This window comes from Hevea brasiliensis, chromosome 15 (genome assembly GCF_030052815.1).
Source record: "Hevea brasiliensis isolate MT/VB/25A 57/8 chromosome 15, ASM3005281v1, whole genome shotgun sequence".
In the NCBI taxonomy this organism is placed as follows: Eukaryota; Viridiplantae; Streptophyta; class Magnoliopsida; order Malpighiales; family Euphorbiaceae; genus Hevea; species Hevea brasiliensis.
In genome coordinates, this window is record NC_079507.1 from 74,636,870 (window position 1) to 74,654,454 (window position 17,585).

General features: G+C 33.8%; 4 protein-coding genes and 1 non-coding gene across 9 annotated transcripts; 2 read left to right on the forward strand and 3 right to left on the reverse strand.

The window, feature by feature from the left end:
• The first annotated feature begins 152 nt into the window (after positions 1-152).
• Positions 153-2,420, forward strand: LOC110673957 (uncharacterized). Of its 2 annotated transcripts, none has more exons than XM_021837210.2 (5): positions 153-520; positions 659-763; positions 837-894; positions 1,268-1,518; positions 1,968-2,420. In XM_021837210.2, the coding sequence occupies exons 1-5, from the start codon at positions 153-155 to the stop codon at positions 2,035-2,037; spliced, it is 852 nt and encodes a 283-aa protein (XP_021692902.2). In that variant the 3' UTR covers positions 2,038-2,420. The 2 variants fall into 2 exon arrangements, with proteins under 2 accessions (XP_021692902.2, XP_021692903.2); XM_021837211.2 differs by having other exon boundaries at positions 1,979-2,420.
• Positions 2,421-2,657: 237 nt separating this feature from the next.
• Positions 2,658-3,742, reverse strand: LOC110673958 (uncharacterized). Its single transcript, XM_021837212.2, has one exon. It carries the CDS (start codon positions 3,591-3,593, stop codon positions 2,979-2,981), a length of 615 nt encoding a protein of 204 aa, XP_021692904.1. The 5' UTR covers positions 3,594-3,742; the 3' UTR covers positions 2,658-2,978.
• Positions 3,743-4,665: 923 nt separating this feature from the next.
• LOC110631451 (probable serine/threonine-protein phosphatase 2A regulatory subunit B'' subunit TON2) lies at positions 4,666-10,744 on the reverse strand. The gene is made up of 12 exons (XM_021779285.2): positions 10,309-10,744; positions 8,985-9,076; positions 8,755-8,817; positions 8,562-8,660; positions 8,318-8,476; positions 8,094-8,165; positions 7,802-7,934; positions 7,090-7,154; positions 6,702-6,777; positions 6,448-6,549; positions 5,451-5,643; positions 4,666-5,096 (listed from the first exon to the last, which is right to left on the reverse strand). Exons 1-12 carry the CDS (start codon positions 10,445-10,447, stop codon positions 4,859-4,861), a joined length of 1,431 nt encoding a protein of 476 aa, XP_021634977.2. The 5' UTR covers positions 10,448-10,744; the 3' UTR covers positions 4,666-4,858.
• Positions 5,195-5,311, reverse strand: LOC131174349 (small nucleolar RNA snoR104). The gene has a single exon (XR_009144597.1). It is a non-coding gene; the product is annotated as a small nucleolar RNA snoR104 (small nucleolar RNA).
• Positions 10,745-14,643: 3,899 nt separating the features above from the next.
• On the forward strand, positions 14,644-17,409 carry LOC110631427 (leucine-rich repeat receptor protein kinase HPCA1). 4 transcript variants are annotated; one of them, XM_021779257.2, is made up of 8 exons: positions 14,646-15,205; positions 15,317-15,515; positions 15,599-15,831; positions 16,106-16,232; positions 16,310-16,381; positions 16,472-16,655; positions 16,733-16,865; positions 16,956-17,409. In XM_021779257.2, the coding sequence occupies exons 2-8, from the start codon at positions 15,362-15,364 to the stop codon at positions 17,205-17,207; spliced, it is 1,155 nt and encodes a 384-aa protein (XP_021634949.2). In that variant the 5' UTR covers positions 14,646-15,205; positions 15,317-15,361; the 3' UTR covers positions 17,208-17,409. The 4 variants fall into 4 exon arrangements, with proteins under 4 accessions (XP_021634952.2, XP_021634949.2, XP_021634950.2 ...); XM_021779258.2 differs by having other exon boundaries at positions 14,646-15,170; XM_021779259.2 differs by having other exon boundaries at positions 14,646-14,860.
• The last annotated feature ends 176 nt before the right edge of the window (positions 17,410-17,585 follow it).

Consider the following 17,585-nt stretch of genomic DNA (forward strand, 5'->3'; position numbering starts at 1 on the left):
ACGCGAGGCAACATGAAAAAAAATACATTTTTCCCCGGAGTCGGAAGCAGCAGTCAACTATAAAAGCAAAGAGAGCCCAAAACGGCAGACGTTGACCGCGTCAACGGCCCGCCGATTGACACCATACCGTTTCTCTCTCTTTCTGTCTAGTAATGGATAAGTCTTCTTATCCCTCTTCTTCACGGAGTTCACGAAAACACGACCTCAATCGCGAGAAGTTTCTCCTGAGAGTAATTTCTCCGGCGATACGAGGGAAAACCTGTCCAATCTGTTTGAAAGATCTCGAAGATCATCGCAGAGCTGCTGTTATCACTGTTTGCCTGCACGCGTACTGTTTAGACTGCATTCGCAAGTGGAGCGATTTGAAGCGCAAGTGTCCTCTCTGCAACTCGTCTTTCGATTCCTTATTCTACAAGATCAGTCTCTCCTCTCGTAACTTCCTAACCGAGAAATTACCGGCTCTTGGGGAGGGTAAAAGCGTCATTGCGGAACCTGAATTCAGTTCCAGGGTTCGGCAACGGTGAGTTGAAACCACTTTCTCTCCTTTCCTAGGGCTTGGAATTTGGAATTCATTCAATTATGTTAATTTTTTTTTAAAAAAATCTTGCATGAATATGATTTTGAAATTGTAATTCATTTTTGTCTTGTGTTAATCCAGGATGACACGAAGAAGTAAGCCATTGCCGTGGCGGCGCACGTTTGGTCGGCCAGGTTCTGTGCCTTCTCACGTTATTGCCGAAAGGAAGCTTCAGTGGCGTGCCAGGTATGGAAAAATTTTGTGAATTCTGATGCTGATATGGTGGAAGCTAAAATGATTGGTTTTCTTTGTTTTGCAGTGTGTACAAGAGAGGCTTGCAAGCTGTTCCTATATCTCCTGGGAATTGTCTCGAGCAGGTGTGCGCATCACCTCATCATGTGCATCAAAATCCTTAACTGATTTCTTGTGTTTATACAGTTTTGAAACTTTCTTCTTTAACGTTAATGAATTCAATTGTTTTGTGCATGTTCACAATTGTGTGTTGTTTATAAATTGTTCTTCTGTCTAAAATATTGTAATACTATTCTCTGGAATTCTTTTCCCTTATATGGAAAAAGCTTTGATGCATTTCTTTATGTGTGTAAAAGTCTGGTCATATTATGTTCAAATCATGTCTAGAGGTGTGCTGTTTTACTCCTAGTGTTTGTTATACAGATTAATTTGCATCTAAATTTAGTAGAAAAGGGTCAATTTTAGTTTGATATAATTGTCCACTTTTTGAACTTGTAGAATGTGTCAAGAGATGGCCATATTAAAGAAAAATTACGTCAGAGAATAGAGCCATGGATTCGAAGGGAGCTGCAGGCAATCCTGGAGGACCCAGATCCATCTGTTATTGTTCATGTGGTCTCCTCACTTTTCATTGCAAGGCTTGAAAGAAAGTTTGATGTTCAAGGACAACTTGGTGTTGAAGAAAACTTTCTTGCACCTTTGCAAACTTTTTTGCATAACTGGACCAACATGTTTTGGTATGAATTAAGGTACATAATCCAGAAAGATTTTTTATTTATTAAATCTGGAAACTGGAATATATGGCATTTTCTTGTGAACAAAAGTAGAAAGCATGACTTACAGGCTCACAATTCCAATCTTGGCATTTTTAGATGTAGATTTTTTCGATACGTGAAAATTATAACTATGTCAATTGGTCTAAGGAGAATGTTAGTTAAGGTGTCTCCAAAGCAATCAATCCATTTTTCTCTAGATATTACATGTGTTGAAATAAATGCAACCCAATTGAAGATGCGATTGTGAAAGGCAAGTTGCTGCTTGTGATGCTTGCCCTTGGCTTAGATTTTATAAAAATCTGGTTGTCTTATTCTAGTTGACTTAATCTTGCTGTTAATATTTAGAATTTTAGCATTCTCCTCTTTTTCATTTGCAAAAAAAAAAAAAAAAAAAAAAAAATACTGAGCAGAATGTGCTTTAGATGTTTTGCAGGATCTTCACTTACAATTGAAACATATGATGCTGTGGTTGAATACAAAGGTTCTGATTAAGTCTACTTCAATGTGTGCCTCAAAGCATATTTTAAGGGAATTAATAGCCATATTTCAAGGGAATTAATAGTTAACTATGGCCGGGGGAATCAGGAGAATATGGAAACTTGGGACAATTTTATAGTGTCAAGTGTTGGTTGATTCCTGGTGTTTTTTGGTTGCTGTTCTTCATTATCTGAAATTGCAGTAGCTGCTCAGAAATACACCTAGCTACTGCTCTATAACACTGCTAGGATGGCCTGGCATAATATTCATTGAAGTTGTTGATAAAACAATAGGCGTTTTCTATCCAGCCCAGCAGAAACAAATGATTTACTGATCAGATACTGAAGAAATGTTTTCATGTGATGTATGTTAATAAATGGACAGGCACGTTCCTTGAACGCCCTTTGTTTCCACTGAGTTTTGCTGTACCATCTGCTTCTTTGGAAAGGTGTGTACTATTAATTTCATTGACCTGATTCAAGTGCAATTGGCACACAGGTTGAAGGATGATATATATATATATATAAGAGTAAAGTGCTCATCTATTGCTAGAGTTGCAGTAAGAAAAGCGCCTTTTTTTTTTTAATTACTTGTACATTTCAAGCTGCAAGCTTGTTAAGGACAACTGAATGCAATTGACGAAAGATGATCCTTTCGAACTGAAATGTTAACATACATTCTCATCCTTGTTACAATGCAATAGAAAAGTTGAGAAAGTAGTGAAACAAACAGACAATTAAAGCCTAAAGCATTAACATGGTTCAGCCATGAAACTTATGCTTCTCTGCAATAGAAATCAAAGATATTAACATAAATCGAACAGTTATTTCATTTTAACTGAAAACAGATAATTAACTTATGCTTCTCTGAATGTTCTGCAATTTCAATTAAGTAGCAGCAACAAGAAATCTTCTGCCATGAAAAAACAGATAATTAAATTCAAAATCCCCAAAAGCCTAACTACACAAAATGATTCTTGTCAACCCCAAAACCAGACATGATACGGTGAAGAAAAAAAGAGTCACAAAATCCCTTGCAGACCACTTTCTTACAACCTTCGCTTCCACCCGCAAACTCTTGGCTCTCCTAAGCGCATCAACTTCTTTCAAAAGATCGAATTCCATTCCTTTCTTCTTTAGTTCTTCTACACACTTAGACAACAACTTCCCGTCCTCTTTCTCTCTCTCCAACAACTTCTCCAAGTGGAGTTCTACATCAGTTTTGTATCGAACGGCCCAGGTTATTCCCAAAGAACACAAAAGAGAACACAATGATGGGATCCATGATCTCTTGCAAGAGGACCCACTTCCAGGTGGGTCTCTGGAGGAGGCATTGAAGAGGAGGAGCAAGGCAATGGAGTGGAAGAGAAAGAAGAAGATGTAGAGCTGCGTGATCTCTTTGCGGACTGAATCAATTTGGGTCTCTTTAAGATTGATCCTGTTTAGGATTAGCTCCTCTTCTTTGAGCCATTGCTTCAAAAGGAGCTTGTGGGTTGGAGTTTCTGCTATCTGGTGTAGTGGATGTGGTGGCTTTGGCTCCATGATTGAAGGGTTTGTGCTCTGGTCTGCCATGATTGTGGATTTGTATAGAGAGAGAGAGACAGCAATAAGTGAAGTTGAGGGAGAGAGTGAGAAAATGAGAATTTGAGATTGATTTCGGTTGACTTCAAGAAGAGAGAGAAACAGTAGGGAGCCTCAGCCTTCGTTTTTGAAACGGTGGAATTTGGGGTTTCTGAATCTTTGAGCAACGGTCGAATTTAACGGTCGTCTAATTTTAAATTGTCTTTTTTAGAACATGTTTTCCTTTTTATTTTTTTCTTAAGGCTTTTAGAATATAATTTTTTTTATAATAGTTTTTTAACAATCAGGATATTCGAAATAATTAATGCTGTATTTAAATATCAGAATTTAAAATAAAAGATATAAATTTACTTTTATGAATTACTATTTCAAATTCAAATAAGATGTTCATATTTACGTGTCTAATTTAAATTTATTATTTTAATTAATTAAAAAAATTTTAATTTTATAAAATTAAATTTCACATTTTAAATTTTCCATTAAAAAACAATGTGAAATTATTTAGAATTGTTTTATTTTTCTAAATTATTTTTAAGCAGCACATTCAATTTTAAATTACTTTAGTTGAAATAATCGAATGGAAGGCAGTGTCGGCGCCTGGCGTCGGCATCGGCTAGCGTCAGCAGAGAGATTGATTAGAGTTGGATTTTTTTTTTTTTTTTTAAGATTGATTAGTTGATTTCACAGAAAGAACATATTTATAAGGTTTAAATATTTGCAACGGTCGAATTTGGGAAAGTAGGGGGGCTCCGCCTCTGTTTTTGAAACGGTCGAATTGGGAGCTTGGAATTTTTGAATTTTGAAACCTCTAACGGGAAACACTAACTTTTTACAGTCTGGAAAAATTTTGAAGGAGAGAAAATGATTTTTTTTTTTTTTTTTTTTTAATTTGGATAGATAGTGTTGGTATTGTAGCATGGCCATCCGAAAGTCTATTAAAATCTCATTAATTGATTAACTTATGCATTGCATTAGATAAATCTTATCAAAGGAGAATATGATAATCTTTACTATGTACCTAAGAAAAGGGGGGAATGACATTAAAAATTGAGCGACTTAAAAGGACAAAAAAAAGTCTATTACAGGAGCCATTTTATTCATTAGCATGTATCAATTGCTACATCTTTTTACATCACATTAAATAACAAGATACAGATACAAGCCAAATGAAATAATACATCTTGAGAGACCGCAATAAACATGCAACGAAACCATTTGGTGTTGGCACATGAAAGGCTTTAGATTGCACACCATTGTCATTCTTCTCCTGGTTCTTCCTCTTCTTGGAGAAGATTTTCCCTATTATCATGAGCCCAGAAGCCACGCACATCAATAAGCATACTGGCTACAGTCCCTCCCTGTTTACAAGATAGCAGATCCGTCAGTGTGATCCTGAGTGAGTCCGTTGGCTTAACCATATCCCAAATTTCATCCCTAACATCCTCGATGCATAATTCATAGTTTCCACCCTCAATCCATTTCTGGTGCACATCTCTGTTGAGCAGGGAGAAGAAATCATTAGGCAGACATTACAAGGGGATATGTAAAATCACATAGCAATAATGGCTACTATTAATTTTAATCTGAGTCTAATATATCTCTGAAGATTTGAGACTTGCAGAACTTGCTCAAGTATTACAAGCAGGAAACTTCAGAGTTTTCTCTAGGAAGATTGTATCAGGTAGCATCTCAGCTTTCGGATGCTCCCCTTCTTTACTTCCATAGCAGTTTTAACCTTTCTTGGTAGACCAAAATGAGAAGGTAAGTTTTCGTAAATTTGCTCTTAGCAAATAAAGCAAATAAGAAAATTTTGTAACACAGGTATCAAGACAAATAAATGGTGCAAACCTGAAAAGAGAGTGAATATCAGCCGTTGTTAGGTATCCCCGACCATGAAGATCAAGACAACGAAATAAATATGTTAAACCTTCTGGAGTATCTTTGTTTTCTAAGGCCAGAAGAAAGTCCAGAAAACTTTCAAAATCCATCTCCCGTGCATGTCCTCCTCCACTTTTGCCACGACGAACATGCTCATCAAACACTACAAAGAACATAACAAATAAAGAGACTTAAAATGAAAATCTGAAGACAAAAATCCATACACCATTGAAAGGGAAGGTATCAATTCAATAAAAAGAATTGCAACAAACATGCAGAAAAAGCACTGGAATTGAAATTTAGTGAAATGGTGTTAGTAAACACTGCAAAGATGAGATGTTCAGTAGAGTAATCATATGAAAGAAGTATTGCAACACACTGAGTCGCCTACAAAACTTGAAAATAACATCTCATGATTTTCAAAATGAACCTATGAACCTATTTTGAAAACAGAGAAACTTGATTGATTTTGTGTAAAAATGCACACTTGCAACCAAAAACACTACGCCCGACAAACTAACAAAACCTTGCAACCAAGAAATAATCACTATATCAAAGAAGAGATGCCAATGATAATGTCACTTCATTTTACTACAGCATTTATGATTTGCAGCAGTTATATTGTAGTTTGCCTCAACAGAAGAAATTATCTCACTATGGATGAGTACAAGTCTGATTGTGAAAGATAGGATAAATGTTTTTGAACAAAGTTATTCTATGTTTAGAAGTCCACAGTTCCATGTGAGATAAACACTTTAAGCATTAACATCACTTTGTTTGACATAAAGCAACTGTAGTGTCAGATTAGAATCATACCACGACAAGTGCGACAAACACCTGAACTAATACTTTCCATGCATGTTATAGTAAATCAAATTTTCAAGTAAATAAAAAAATGATATTTTTTCATGATAAATAAATTATAATATAATTATGAGCATATACAAAAAGCAATGTTATATCCCACCTCTTTCAATAAAAATTTCAGTAAGTGTCCCGTCAGCATATTCTCGAAGCTCTTGCTTGCTCAATGTTCCATTCATATCTTTATCAAGGGCAAGAAACATATCTAAAGAAAATGATGATTACTTAGATAGACATAGAGAGAGACTAAAAAACAAAAACCAGTGACATGAATTAAATATTAGACGTCACCTTAAAATGAGGGTAAACTGTAAAAGCACGACAGTATGTAAAGGGAAAAAATTTTGAAGCCCTCACCACATATGCGTTGTGCAGATGTCAAAGAAAACCAATTTTCAGCTTGTTCAGTGTCAGTGACTTCTTCCTCACTTTCCTAGTGCAAGCAAAGGTTACAATGATAATTTAGCATCAAAATAAAATCTAATAGTGCCTATCACTATTGATGCACTTCAATGTTTTGAATCACATAATCAGCTAAACAAACAAGAAAAGCAGACTACAAAGTGTTTTCAGCCAGTTTCTTGCTATTCATCAGCGCACCATAAAGTTGCAAAGAAGAAATGAAACACAGAAAAGGACCAGAAGAAGGAATTCTGGTAAAACGGTAAAGCTCTTTGTACCACAAAAGGAAAACCAAAAGCAATAACAACTGACATTCATGGATGGTTTACTAAGAGAAATTTACCTGGTGCAATTCCATTAGCTCCTGAAGACAATTACTAAGAAGCACCTTCTTTATGCAGGCCTTCCCTGTAAAAAAAAAAAAAAAAAAAGGAAAGAAATAAAAGATGCCCAAAAGGTCATCATCAAACTATATAAATGTAAAGTTAAAAACCAAAAAAGTAAAGATAAAAGTGAACAAATCAGAACATTAAATTCTTTTCCTTTCTCCAAAGGTAGGTTGCTATATGTGCCCATTCCCTTTCAAAGCCTAGACATTCATGCACAATCAAGACATTTATATGCATTTGCGTATATTCAACCAGAACAATCAACTTACTTTCACAAATCTATTAGTCTAATAGCACTCCTAGCCATCACCAACCAGTAACATGTTCATATAATGGGACCTGATGCATGAATACTTGATTGTTCATCAAACATAGATTCCCTTGCACCCACAAAAGAACAATTCCAAAATTTGAAAACCCAATCTGGCATTCATAGTTCACATAGTATAGAAACATCTAAGAGAATCCACAGCTTCCGATATAACAACACCATAGAACATAAGTAATTACTGCTAAGATTTGAACATTGGAAGAAAAAATACAACAAAAAAGGAGGAAGAAGAAGAAGAAGAAAGAGAGATCAACCTTTAATAACTCGTTCAGCATTTGATGACTGAAATAATACTATACAGAAGTACTGCTTTCTAAATGAAAACTAGCACAAACCTCGCCTATGAGGATCACAGAAAAAGAAGAATTTGTGTGCAGCAATGCGGCAGTACATCTGAACAAATTGTGCAGGCATATCACGTAGTTGTGCTAAATTAGGAATAAGACCTTGTATATAAGCCTCCATTTCCTGATAAAGAAGAAAACAATTAGTTTATGCATGAGATGGGTAAGTTTGCACCAAATGAATGCACACTGCCATGTAGATAGATATCTAACATAAGGAAGGTCATATATCCAATTTGAAATGTAAGAACTAAGAAGGCACAAAGATGCAACCACTCCATACATGAGGCTGCAGGAAACCATCTGAATCCTCATCAAGTTCACTCATATCTATTCTGGCCTGTGTAAGCGAAACCTAAACAACAATGAACAGTACACAGTGATTCATTAGAATGAACTTTAATAAATAGACAAAACAATTTCTATGTGTCTGTCCATGCACAGATCATTTAGGCTAACAGAAAGAATTCTGTGAAGAAAAGGTAAACATCAAAAGGCTATACTCACTGTGCGCATCACATAAAGGTAAAAGGGCAAAATGGCAATTCTTCCAGATTCATCTTTCTCAAACTTCATGAAATTAGAAGGGCTAAAGAATCGTCGGCATTTGGGGCCTATTTGTTCTGTACATACTGAGGCTATGTGGCAAAAATCTTCGTAATTCATCTATAATATGACAAAGTAGTGAATAAGTTAGCATCACTATAAGTTTAAAACAAATAAATATAAGGACACTACAATTCTCCCAGACCTTTTCTGCACCAGTAGCATCATCAATAACACAGTTTTCTCTCAGGCAAACCAACATTGCATCCAGATCATCAGCATTAAGCAAAAGATCTGATTGCTTCTGCAAAAATGAGCTTACAATGTCAAAAAGAAAACAAATATAAAAAAAAAAAAGTAACAGAGATGAGCAGGCAAGGGAAGAGAGTTTGTGATACCTTTAAAAACCGATATTTTGCCAATCTTTGGACCCTGCGACTGATTGAGCCTTCTTCAGGTTTCTAAACAAAGAAAGCACAAAAATACATAAAAGGAATAAAATGAAACACCCAAAAAATCTCTTATTAGTCTTTGAATCCTTGTCTAACAAATCAAAGAATACAGTCTTCATATATGCCACTGAAAAAAAAAATCAAAAGTAACAAAACAACCAGAATTTACTGCATGCCTTCTTATAAAAACTTGGTATTGTGCCAGCTTCAGCACTTTTTTGTTGCTTCTCTTTGAAAATATCAAGCAAGATCCTCTTTGTCTCGAGCTCTACAAGGGGACCAAAAAAAAAAAAAACTAGGTTACAGCCTGAGAATGAAATCTAACATAGTGTTTGGAATTTGTGGAATTCATTTCCAAATCCAAAATTTTGGATTTGAAAACATATATATATATATATCTGTGTGTGTTATATATATACATATCTGTGTGTGTGTGTGTGTGTGTGTGTGTGTGGATTTCAATTCTATTATTTGAATTCTGCAAAATTGAACATAACTATCCCAAATTCCATCAAAATAGGTAGAATTTCCAAATGAATTCCACAAAGTTTACCACAAAAATTATTGTGACAAAACTACCCATACTTAAACCCATTTTTTCACCACAATCATTATATAACCGTTACTCTTCTCTCTCTCTTTCTTGAGATCTGCTAAATAATCAAGTTCCAGATTGTCTTCTGATTTTATATATAAAATTGAATTTTGACTTAAAAATTATTATATAGTTAAATGACAAAATTCTAATAGAATATGATACAAACCACATGGTCAGGTGAGAAAGAATCAATACAACAACAGTAGGCAACTGATGATATTAACAAAAATTTTCAAAATCTCAATCCCACAACTAAAATTATAAATAACATATAGGAAGAAAATTCTTATAGTATCAAACAAAGAAGACAAGTTAAAGAAAAAAAAAAGACAAATACAAGATTATTATGTTAAGTCAAATAAATATAATTATTAGTTTATTATTTATTTTATAAGATCAGTATGTCAAGATATTTTAGGAAATAAATGTAAATGAACCTTCAATTATGCACTTATTCCAAACATGATTTTGTGTAATTCAATTCAAATACGTGTTTTAAGTTTCAGCATACCAAACATGAAAATTCATTTTTAAATGAGTTCTACCCTGGCATTTTGAATTTCAGGCATGTCAAAAGGGGTGTAAACATTGTCATAAGAATTTAAGCGTTTGTTCTCACTTTTTATGCAGCTCATTAACAATGCAGCCATTGCACGTAAATTCCAACTAAAGTACATAACTACATTTAAAAGCTCTAAATTTATTAAACTGCGTTCCTTATTGATTATATTACCACAATTACAACTATAATTTTGCTTTTCCAATCTGTCATGCTATAGATGAAAATGACACAAACAATGAACAGAAAAAACTATAGCAGAACCAAATTCGTCGAGCAATGGAAAAGCACATGAAATTGTCAAGTAATTGACACCAAAATGCGAAAGTGAGAGAAAACATACCCATTAGGGCTTCGGATCCCAGTCCGGCACCGGACGCGATGTACTGACGGAGATTTCGGACCCACAACATTGACGAGGCAGGCGGGATCTTCCTCTGCGATGCCTCGTGGCTCTCGCCATCAATGGACCCACAATACATGGCCAAGTCCACGAATCCAATTTAACAGAGTTGAATCGAACACTACAGTTTCAAATTGGAGACTAAGAACCCTAGAACCAGAGGCATTACTGAGTGAAAACACAAAACCCTTCGATCTGTGAGCTTCTGTAAAAAATGGGAAGTTTTACAAAGAAATGGCGTTTTTGCCATGTTTCTGATGGTGATTTCCGAAACGTGGTTCGCATAAATTTCAATTATCTCCCACAGGTTTTCTGAATTTGAATTAGACCACATAAGTTTTCGAAATAATGGTTTGCTTTAGTATGATACAATAAAGCTGTGATGAATTACATATTCCATTAATTGTTTGGTAAATGTAACGTAACTATAATTACATATAATGATAATAATGTAATGTAATTAAATATATTTAATTTTTTAATTTATTATTAATATTATAATTATTATTATTTTTTTTATTTTATTCTAATTATTATTATCACCATCAATATCATATTATTGCTTAATTACTGTCATCACATTGTTATTGCCACCACCAGTTAGACATTGCTACTGTCAATACTGTCACCTAGCTATTATCATCATTGCTATCCTCACATTGTTACCATCACTGCCACCACTACTTAATTATCACTAACACTTAATTATCAATTCTATAATTATCATCACTTATTATTAATACTATAAATAAATTAAATATTAAAAATTTATTATTACATTATTTTTATTTTTATTTTATAATCAAATATAATGTTACAATATTAATTTTATTACATAATTTATTACATATATTATATTACACTCTATTAAAAGTAACATCAAATTCCCTATAAATGACTGAAAAAACACAATCCCTAAAATTTTTCCTAATATTGCACTTTAATCCTTAGTAATATAATTAAAACTATACTATAATTTCACTATAAAATTGTTGATAATATTACACTTTAGTCCTTAATAATAATAATCTAACTTTTAAAATTAGACTATGTAATCTCAAAATTTTAATTTTTTATAAAAATTATTTTAAATTTAATTAATTATAATTACTTTGATTTGTTAAAATATTATTCTTCAATTTTAGAATTCCGTAAAAACACTAAATTATTTTTTTATTTTAATATCATCCTATAATTAACACTTAATCCTTATATTTTAAAAAATAAATGAAAATATCCTTAAATTTTGATTATGTCATATACCTTTATTATTACTTTGTACATTTTTCTCAAAAGAAAATGTTTTAATACCTTTAAGATAAATTATTAATTTATTCTTAAATTTTACTATTATGAACTTTTTTTTTTTAATTTTTATCATTATTCATGCTTTAATTTTTTAATTACTTTTTTGTTCTTAGACTAATGACTAAATTAATAAAAATAGATGGATAAATCAAAATTTTGTGAATTTTTTTTTAAATTTAAGTATTAGTTATAATATAACGCATAAATATGCTTATAAAAGGCAAAAAAAGACACTGTCAAAGGGGGAAAATTCTTGCACATATTTAGATTTATCATTAATTTAAAATATAAATATTTATTAAATTAATTATCAATATATTTTATATCTTTAATTCATAATAACATTGTTTAGGTAAGAAAAATCAAAGGGGAATAATGGAGGAACAGCCTTCTTTCTCAATGCGTGAAGAATTTCTTACAATTGAAACACTGTTGGTGCACGAGGAGCGTGATTGCCTTTCCTAATTTTCCAAGGAAATGATACATTCAGTGATTGATTCTCCTTGCAAAATGATTGAGACATATCACTCATGATACTTTATTTCAGCAAGAAATTATGTGATAAAGTAAGACCCACGTTATTGCCAGAGACTGAGAATGTGATGATAGGATGCAGCAATCAAGAAACAACTGTGGCTGAGGTAAAATCTACCCCTTCTTGTCCTCCAAGCATCCATCACAAAAGAAAAAAGAGCAATTCCTTTTGGATTTAAGTCTTCAATCGGTTACTGACAATTTGATACCTTAAAACATTTCCTCGTAAGCTCCTCATTGTTATTTAATGGATAAATTTTAATAATTGTATTTAAACTTATATGATTATAATATTACAATCTTTTAACTTTAAAATGTAACATAAAACTCTCTAAACTTTCAAATTTTACACAGTAAAATCTCTTTGACTTTCAATTATTGATTTTCCAGTTAGAAATTGACGTGAACAGCTCTCACATGGTGTTTAGTTAATATTTCTCCTTTCTCTCTTATATAAAGTGTAAAATTATTAGCTCTACATGTGAAAAATTATTCTGTCTACAAAGATAAGAAGTATTTAATTTACACATAACTTGAAAGAGAAAAGAAAAATACTGTCTAAGTTACATGCTGAAACTATCAAGATTAACGTCTAACCGAAAAACCAATAATTGGAAATTAAAAAGATTTTACTGTGTAAAATTCAAAAGTTAATGGAATTTTATGTTATATTTTTAAATTGATGGACTATAATATTACAATTAGATAAATTCAGAAATGATTATCAAAATTTATCTGTTATTTAATGCTTATTCATATAGTATAAGAAGCATAAGGAATCACAGGAAGCACCAAAGGCACAGGGCTATTTTTTTTTAATAAAAATTTCGTTTTAGAGGATGTTAGGTGGAAAATGCTTGAGTGGGGTATGCTCCAGATTATAAATCATCGATGAAGAAGGTGAAAAAAACAACCTATTTTTCATTCTCTGTTATGTCGGTGGCTTTCTGAGCTCATATTACCACACTCGTTAGTTCTTATCCTACAGAAACCTGTTCCTTCAGCTTTATCTTTTTACCCTTTAGTAGCAGGATTGGCCCCTCCTCATTGGTTGGCTTCTTGAAATATTTTATAGCACATCCAATGCAACTATCAAACATAGATGTACAACACTAACGACTAACAATTAAAAACATATCATTTATCTGATAAATATTATATTCGAATCTTTACTTATATAATCTTGCAAATAATACTTTAGCATATTTCTAAGTAATAATCTTATTATCTAAAAATATAGGTGTACTATGAGATAAGTATTAGATCTTTAAATTTAGATTTTCTTTCACTATATTGCTTGATAATTAATAATTAAAAATTCTAATTTGTAAAAAGCACTGCCATCATTTGATGGCCATAAAAGTTGCATCTTCTTTTGGCCTTAATTAATTGTGTACCAGATCATTTTTAACAACCTGAAATGCCCTACAGTCAAGTCAGTCAGAAGATTCTCTTTTTTATTCCAATCACACTTACTAATTAGGATGATAGTATTTGACAAGGATAGGCATAGTTTTGTTATTATTTGCAGTGTATGTATTGTAAGTTCATAAAGAGAAGGGCAATCTTTGGCGACCAGGGCCAAGCACTGAAACAACAGGACTTGCTTGATGGCATAGATCCAAACGACACCCAGTTTAAAAATCTCCCTTTCCCGACTTCTCTCCCTCTCACTCTCCAGTATGGACCTCTTGCTCAGCCTAGAGAGCTACGAGTACGACTACGGTACTATACTACCGACACAATATGACAAACTCCTCTCTAGCACCCAAAACACAACAAATTCAGGAAAGAAAACAAAATAAATAAATGAGAAAGAGAGAGAAAGCGAAGGGGGGAGACAGACTTACAGGTTAGTGATTTCCACATCTTGGTCACAACTCAATCATAGATGCCCAAAAAATAAACAAATACAGAAGCAGGCAAATAGAGGGCAACCCCAACAATTCAATTTGCCAAAACAGCTTAAATTTATTCCTAGGCAATAAAACCAAGACCATGTAGCCAGGGAAACCAAGTACCTGTTGAACTTGCTGTGGTAATGTCTTGTTGGCTCAGTTGTCGTAGACCCCATCTCAGGATGAGGAGTCCCATCTCTGTATAACTAAAATAAGAATCCACTCTCTTTCTTTCCAGATCAGATGACAAAAAAGAGGGAAAAAAGGAAGAAAAAGATTAAAGAGTGAATTCAGGGAAGACGCTTGGAATTGATAGAGTGATCACTACCTTTTCTTTCGATCCCCTTCAATAATCATGTCTTCCAGTGCGTGCCTAATTAATGTCGCTTTCATACATGTCCATATCTTCATGGTAAAAAATCGACATTTTTACTGTTGGTAAGCAACAACCCACATGGGCCATTGATTTCTTTTTTTTTTTTTTTGGAAGAGAGATTCCAAATAAAGAAGCCAAGTAGATTTATGATCCCTGTATATGTCCAAAGATGTCTACATGAATTGTCTGAAATGAATATGTCTACATCTAAGAGACTCTCCATGAAGTATTGGTCTTCATTTCATTTACTAGACACAACTTCTTCCATGCATCAAGATCTCTTCCTCATACCTGAGCTCGTTCTTCTTACAAGACCATTTCTGCAAGAAATGCTAAATATAAACCAGCATGAGTTCGATAAGAAGCAATAGATAGGGTACTAACTTCTGCCTGTGTTCTTTCTACTTTCTCCAATATTACCCCCTTTCGCAGGAGAACAAATAAAAGACGGGTTTGTCTTGGCAAGAAGCCAGTTATAGGATGTTCTTCAGTAGTTTTTGGAGGTTCTCAAAGTTGTCTGCTGATATCTTATTTAGATTTATGCTTCCCAAGTGGATACTTAAGATCAGCCAGTTGTGTTTCTGAATACTTGTCTGGCTCCAAAGTTCTTCAAAGTTGTATTGCCTCTGTAAACAAGATAGGAAATTCAATAGAAAGGACAACTTGATCATTGGTTTCCATTACCGGTATCGAAATCCAGAGTTCCCACTTGCACAATCTGGTCTCCAATTGCAAAATATCTTTTCGGGCATTCTTTATTTATTCTATAGATATCAATAAACAAATTTTGGTTGTTTAAACACTTCAATTTATAACAGCTGGTTCATTGCAGTTTCAATGTTTGAGTTTGTTGAAGGAGACGAGAAGGCCTTACCTCATGTCAAAGTCATATGCTGCAATAGTTGGAGGCACTGCAGGAGTGGTACTTGTTGCAGTATTCATCCTGTTGTGGTTATGCAAATCTCATTTTAAGAACTTTTCAAACAAGAACTCAGAGACTGGTTCTTCAGATCCATATCCAACTGCATTAGGTAATGTTTTTCTAGGGACATAATATGGAGAAACTTTTCAATACTCGTGGTGATGTTCACTAATTCTCTTTCTACTTATGAAGGAGAGTGGAATAGGAGAAGCAGATCCAGTTCAGCCCCTAGCCACCCTCTATTTGGATCACAAGGAGCTAGGCAATTCACAATGGATGAATTGGAGCAAGCTACCAAGCAATTTAATGAAAGTAGTCTCATTGGATATGGAAGTTTTGGGTCGGTATACAAAGGTTTGCTTCATGATACTATCGTGGCCATCAAAAGGCGTCAGGGTGCTTCTCGAGAGGATTTTGTCACAGAGGTACAAGTAACTTTCAAGAGTAGATATATTTACGTGATATCTATCTTCTATGGTATGCACATTACAATTATAATTCCTCTTAGACAACAATGCACAAAGTGCATAAAATTCCTTGTTGATATTCTGTTAAACGTATGAAGACATCATTGTAAGCCAAAGAGAAGATAATCTGGAGTTGGAGTTAGTTCCTTCTGCTTAGCATATCATACGTGTTTCTAAAAGCTTTAAGCTCCCATGATTTGAATAGATATTAACAATATCAAGTGGCAAACAGGTACTTTATTTGTCAGAAATTCGGCATCGTAATTTAGTTTCTCTTCTAGGTTACTGCCAAGAAAGAGGTTCACAAATATTGGTCTTTGAATATATACCCAATGGCAGCATATGCAATCACTTATATGGTATGATTCATTCAGCAAAATCTGTTTTACATGATCCTCCATAAGATACATGTGACAGCAGTTCATCCTTCTGACAGATAAAGGGTTAAAATCATCAACCAAACTAGAGTTCAAACAGAGGTTGTCCATAGCTCTGGGAGCAGCTAAAGGTGAATCCAAAAGAATCTAACAAGGAAATTCTAGGATTTAAATGACAATCACAATATAGATTTAAAATGAAGTGTTTCTAACTAGTGCAGGTTTATGCCATTTGCATGGACAAAACCCTCCCTTGGTACACAATAACTTCAAAACAGCTAATGTCTTGGTTGATGAGAACTTCATTGTAAAGGTTGCAGAAGCAGGGATCTCAAAACTGCTTGAAAAGATAGAGGAAGCAGGTCCCTCTTACACATCCGGTGTTAATGTTTTCCAAGATCCAGAGTAAATTTCTTCCTTTTGCATTTCACTTTTGGTGTGGAAATATGGCCTTCCCGTTTTAAAATATTTCCAATGTTTAGGATAGGAGTATACGGGAACTTCACTGAAATGAGTGACGTTTACAGCTTTGGGGTGTTCCTACTGGAGCTTATAACTGGACAAGAGGCAATGCATCTTGGCTTCTTGGGATCTGATGAAAGCTTAATTCAATGGGTTAGTAAATCTACTACATTTGCTTGTTTATTTATTTGTTTAGTTTCCACTTAGAGCAGTATTAAAATTTCCCGATTGAACTTTGTGAAGGTGGCTTCTCGATTGAACTCAAATAATTTTGTTGACCATCGACTTGTGGGGAGTTTCACTATAGACGGAATCAGGGATTTGATCAGACTGATGCTGCGATGCATGAGTTTTCCAGGTATAGAAAGACCAAAGATGGAAATGGTGGTGGTTGAACTTGAACGGATTCATGAGAAAGAGATGCAACTAACAACTGTCATGGGTGAGGGCACTGCCACATTTATTAAAGGCAGTGAGCTATTTACTTCAAAATGAAACCAGAAGTTACAAAATTGTTAGTATGTGTTATGTTTGAGCCAAGCTTAAGCTAAATAGCACCAGCTGGCAACAAACAACATTTGAGAGGCAGTGAGAGAAAGCTCTTGAATAACTAGGAAGGAATTTATGTGTAAATATGAATTCATGTTTCTAGTGATGCAAAGTAATGGCCTTTTAGAAAAAGATTAGCCTTGATGGATTTTAGTGCTTGCAGCATTTATCTAGCAATCATTTATCATCTAAATATGACACTATTTTCAGTCAGTAGGTTCAAAAATATCTATCCCTAAAAATTGCAGAAGTTTATTCCTATCCACTGAAGCACCTTCATGTTTGGTATCCATATATGATATATGAAAAAAAAAATGCAGATCA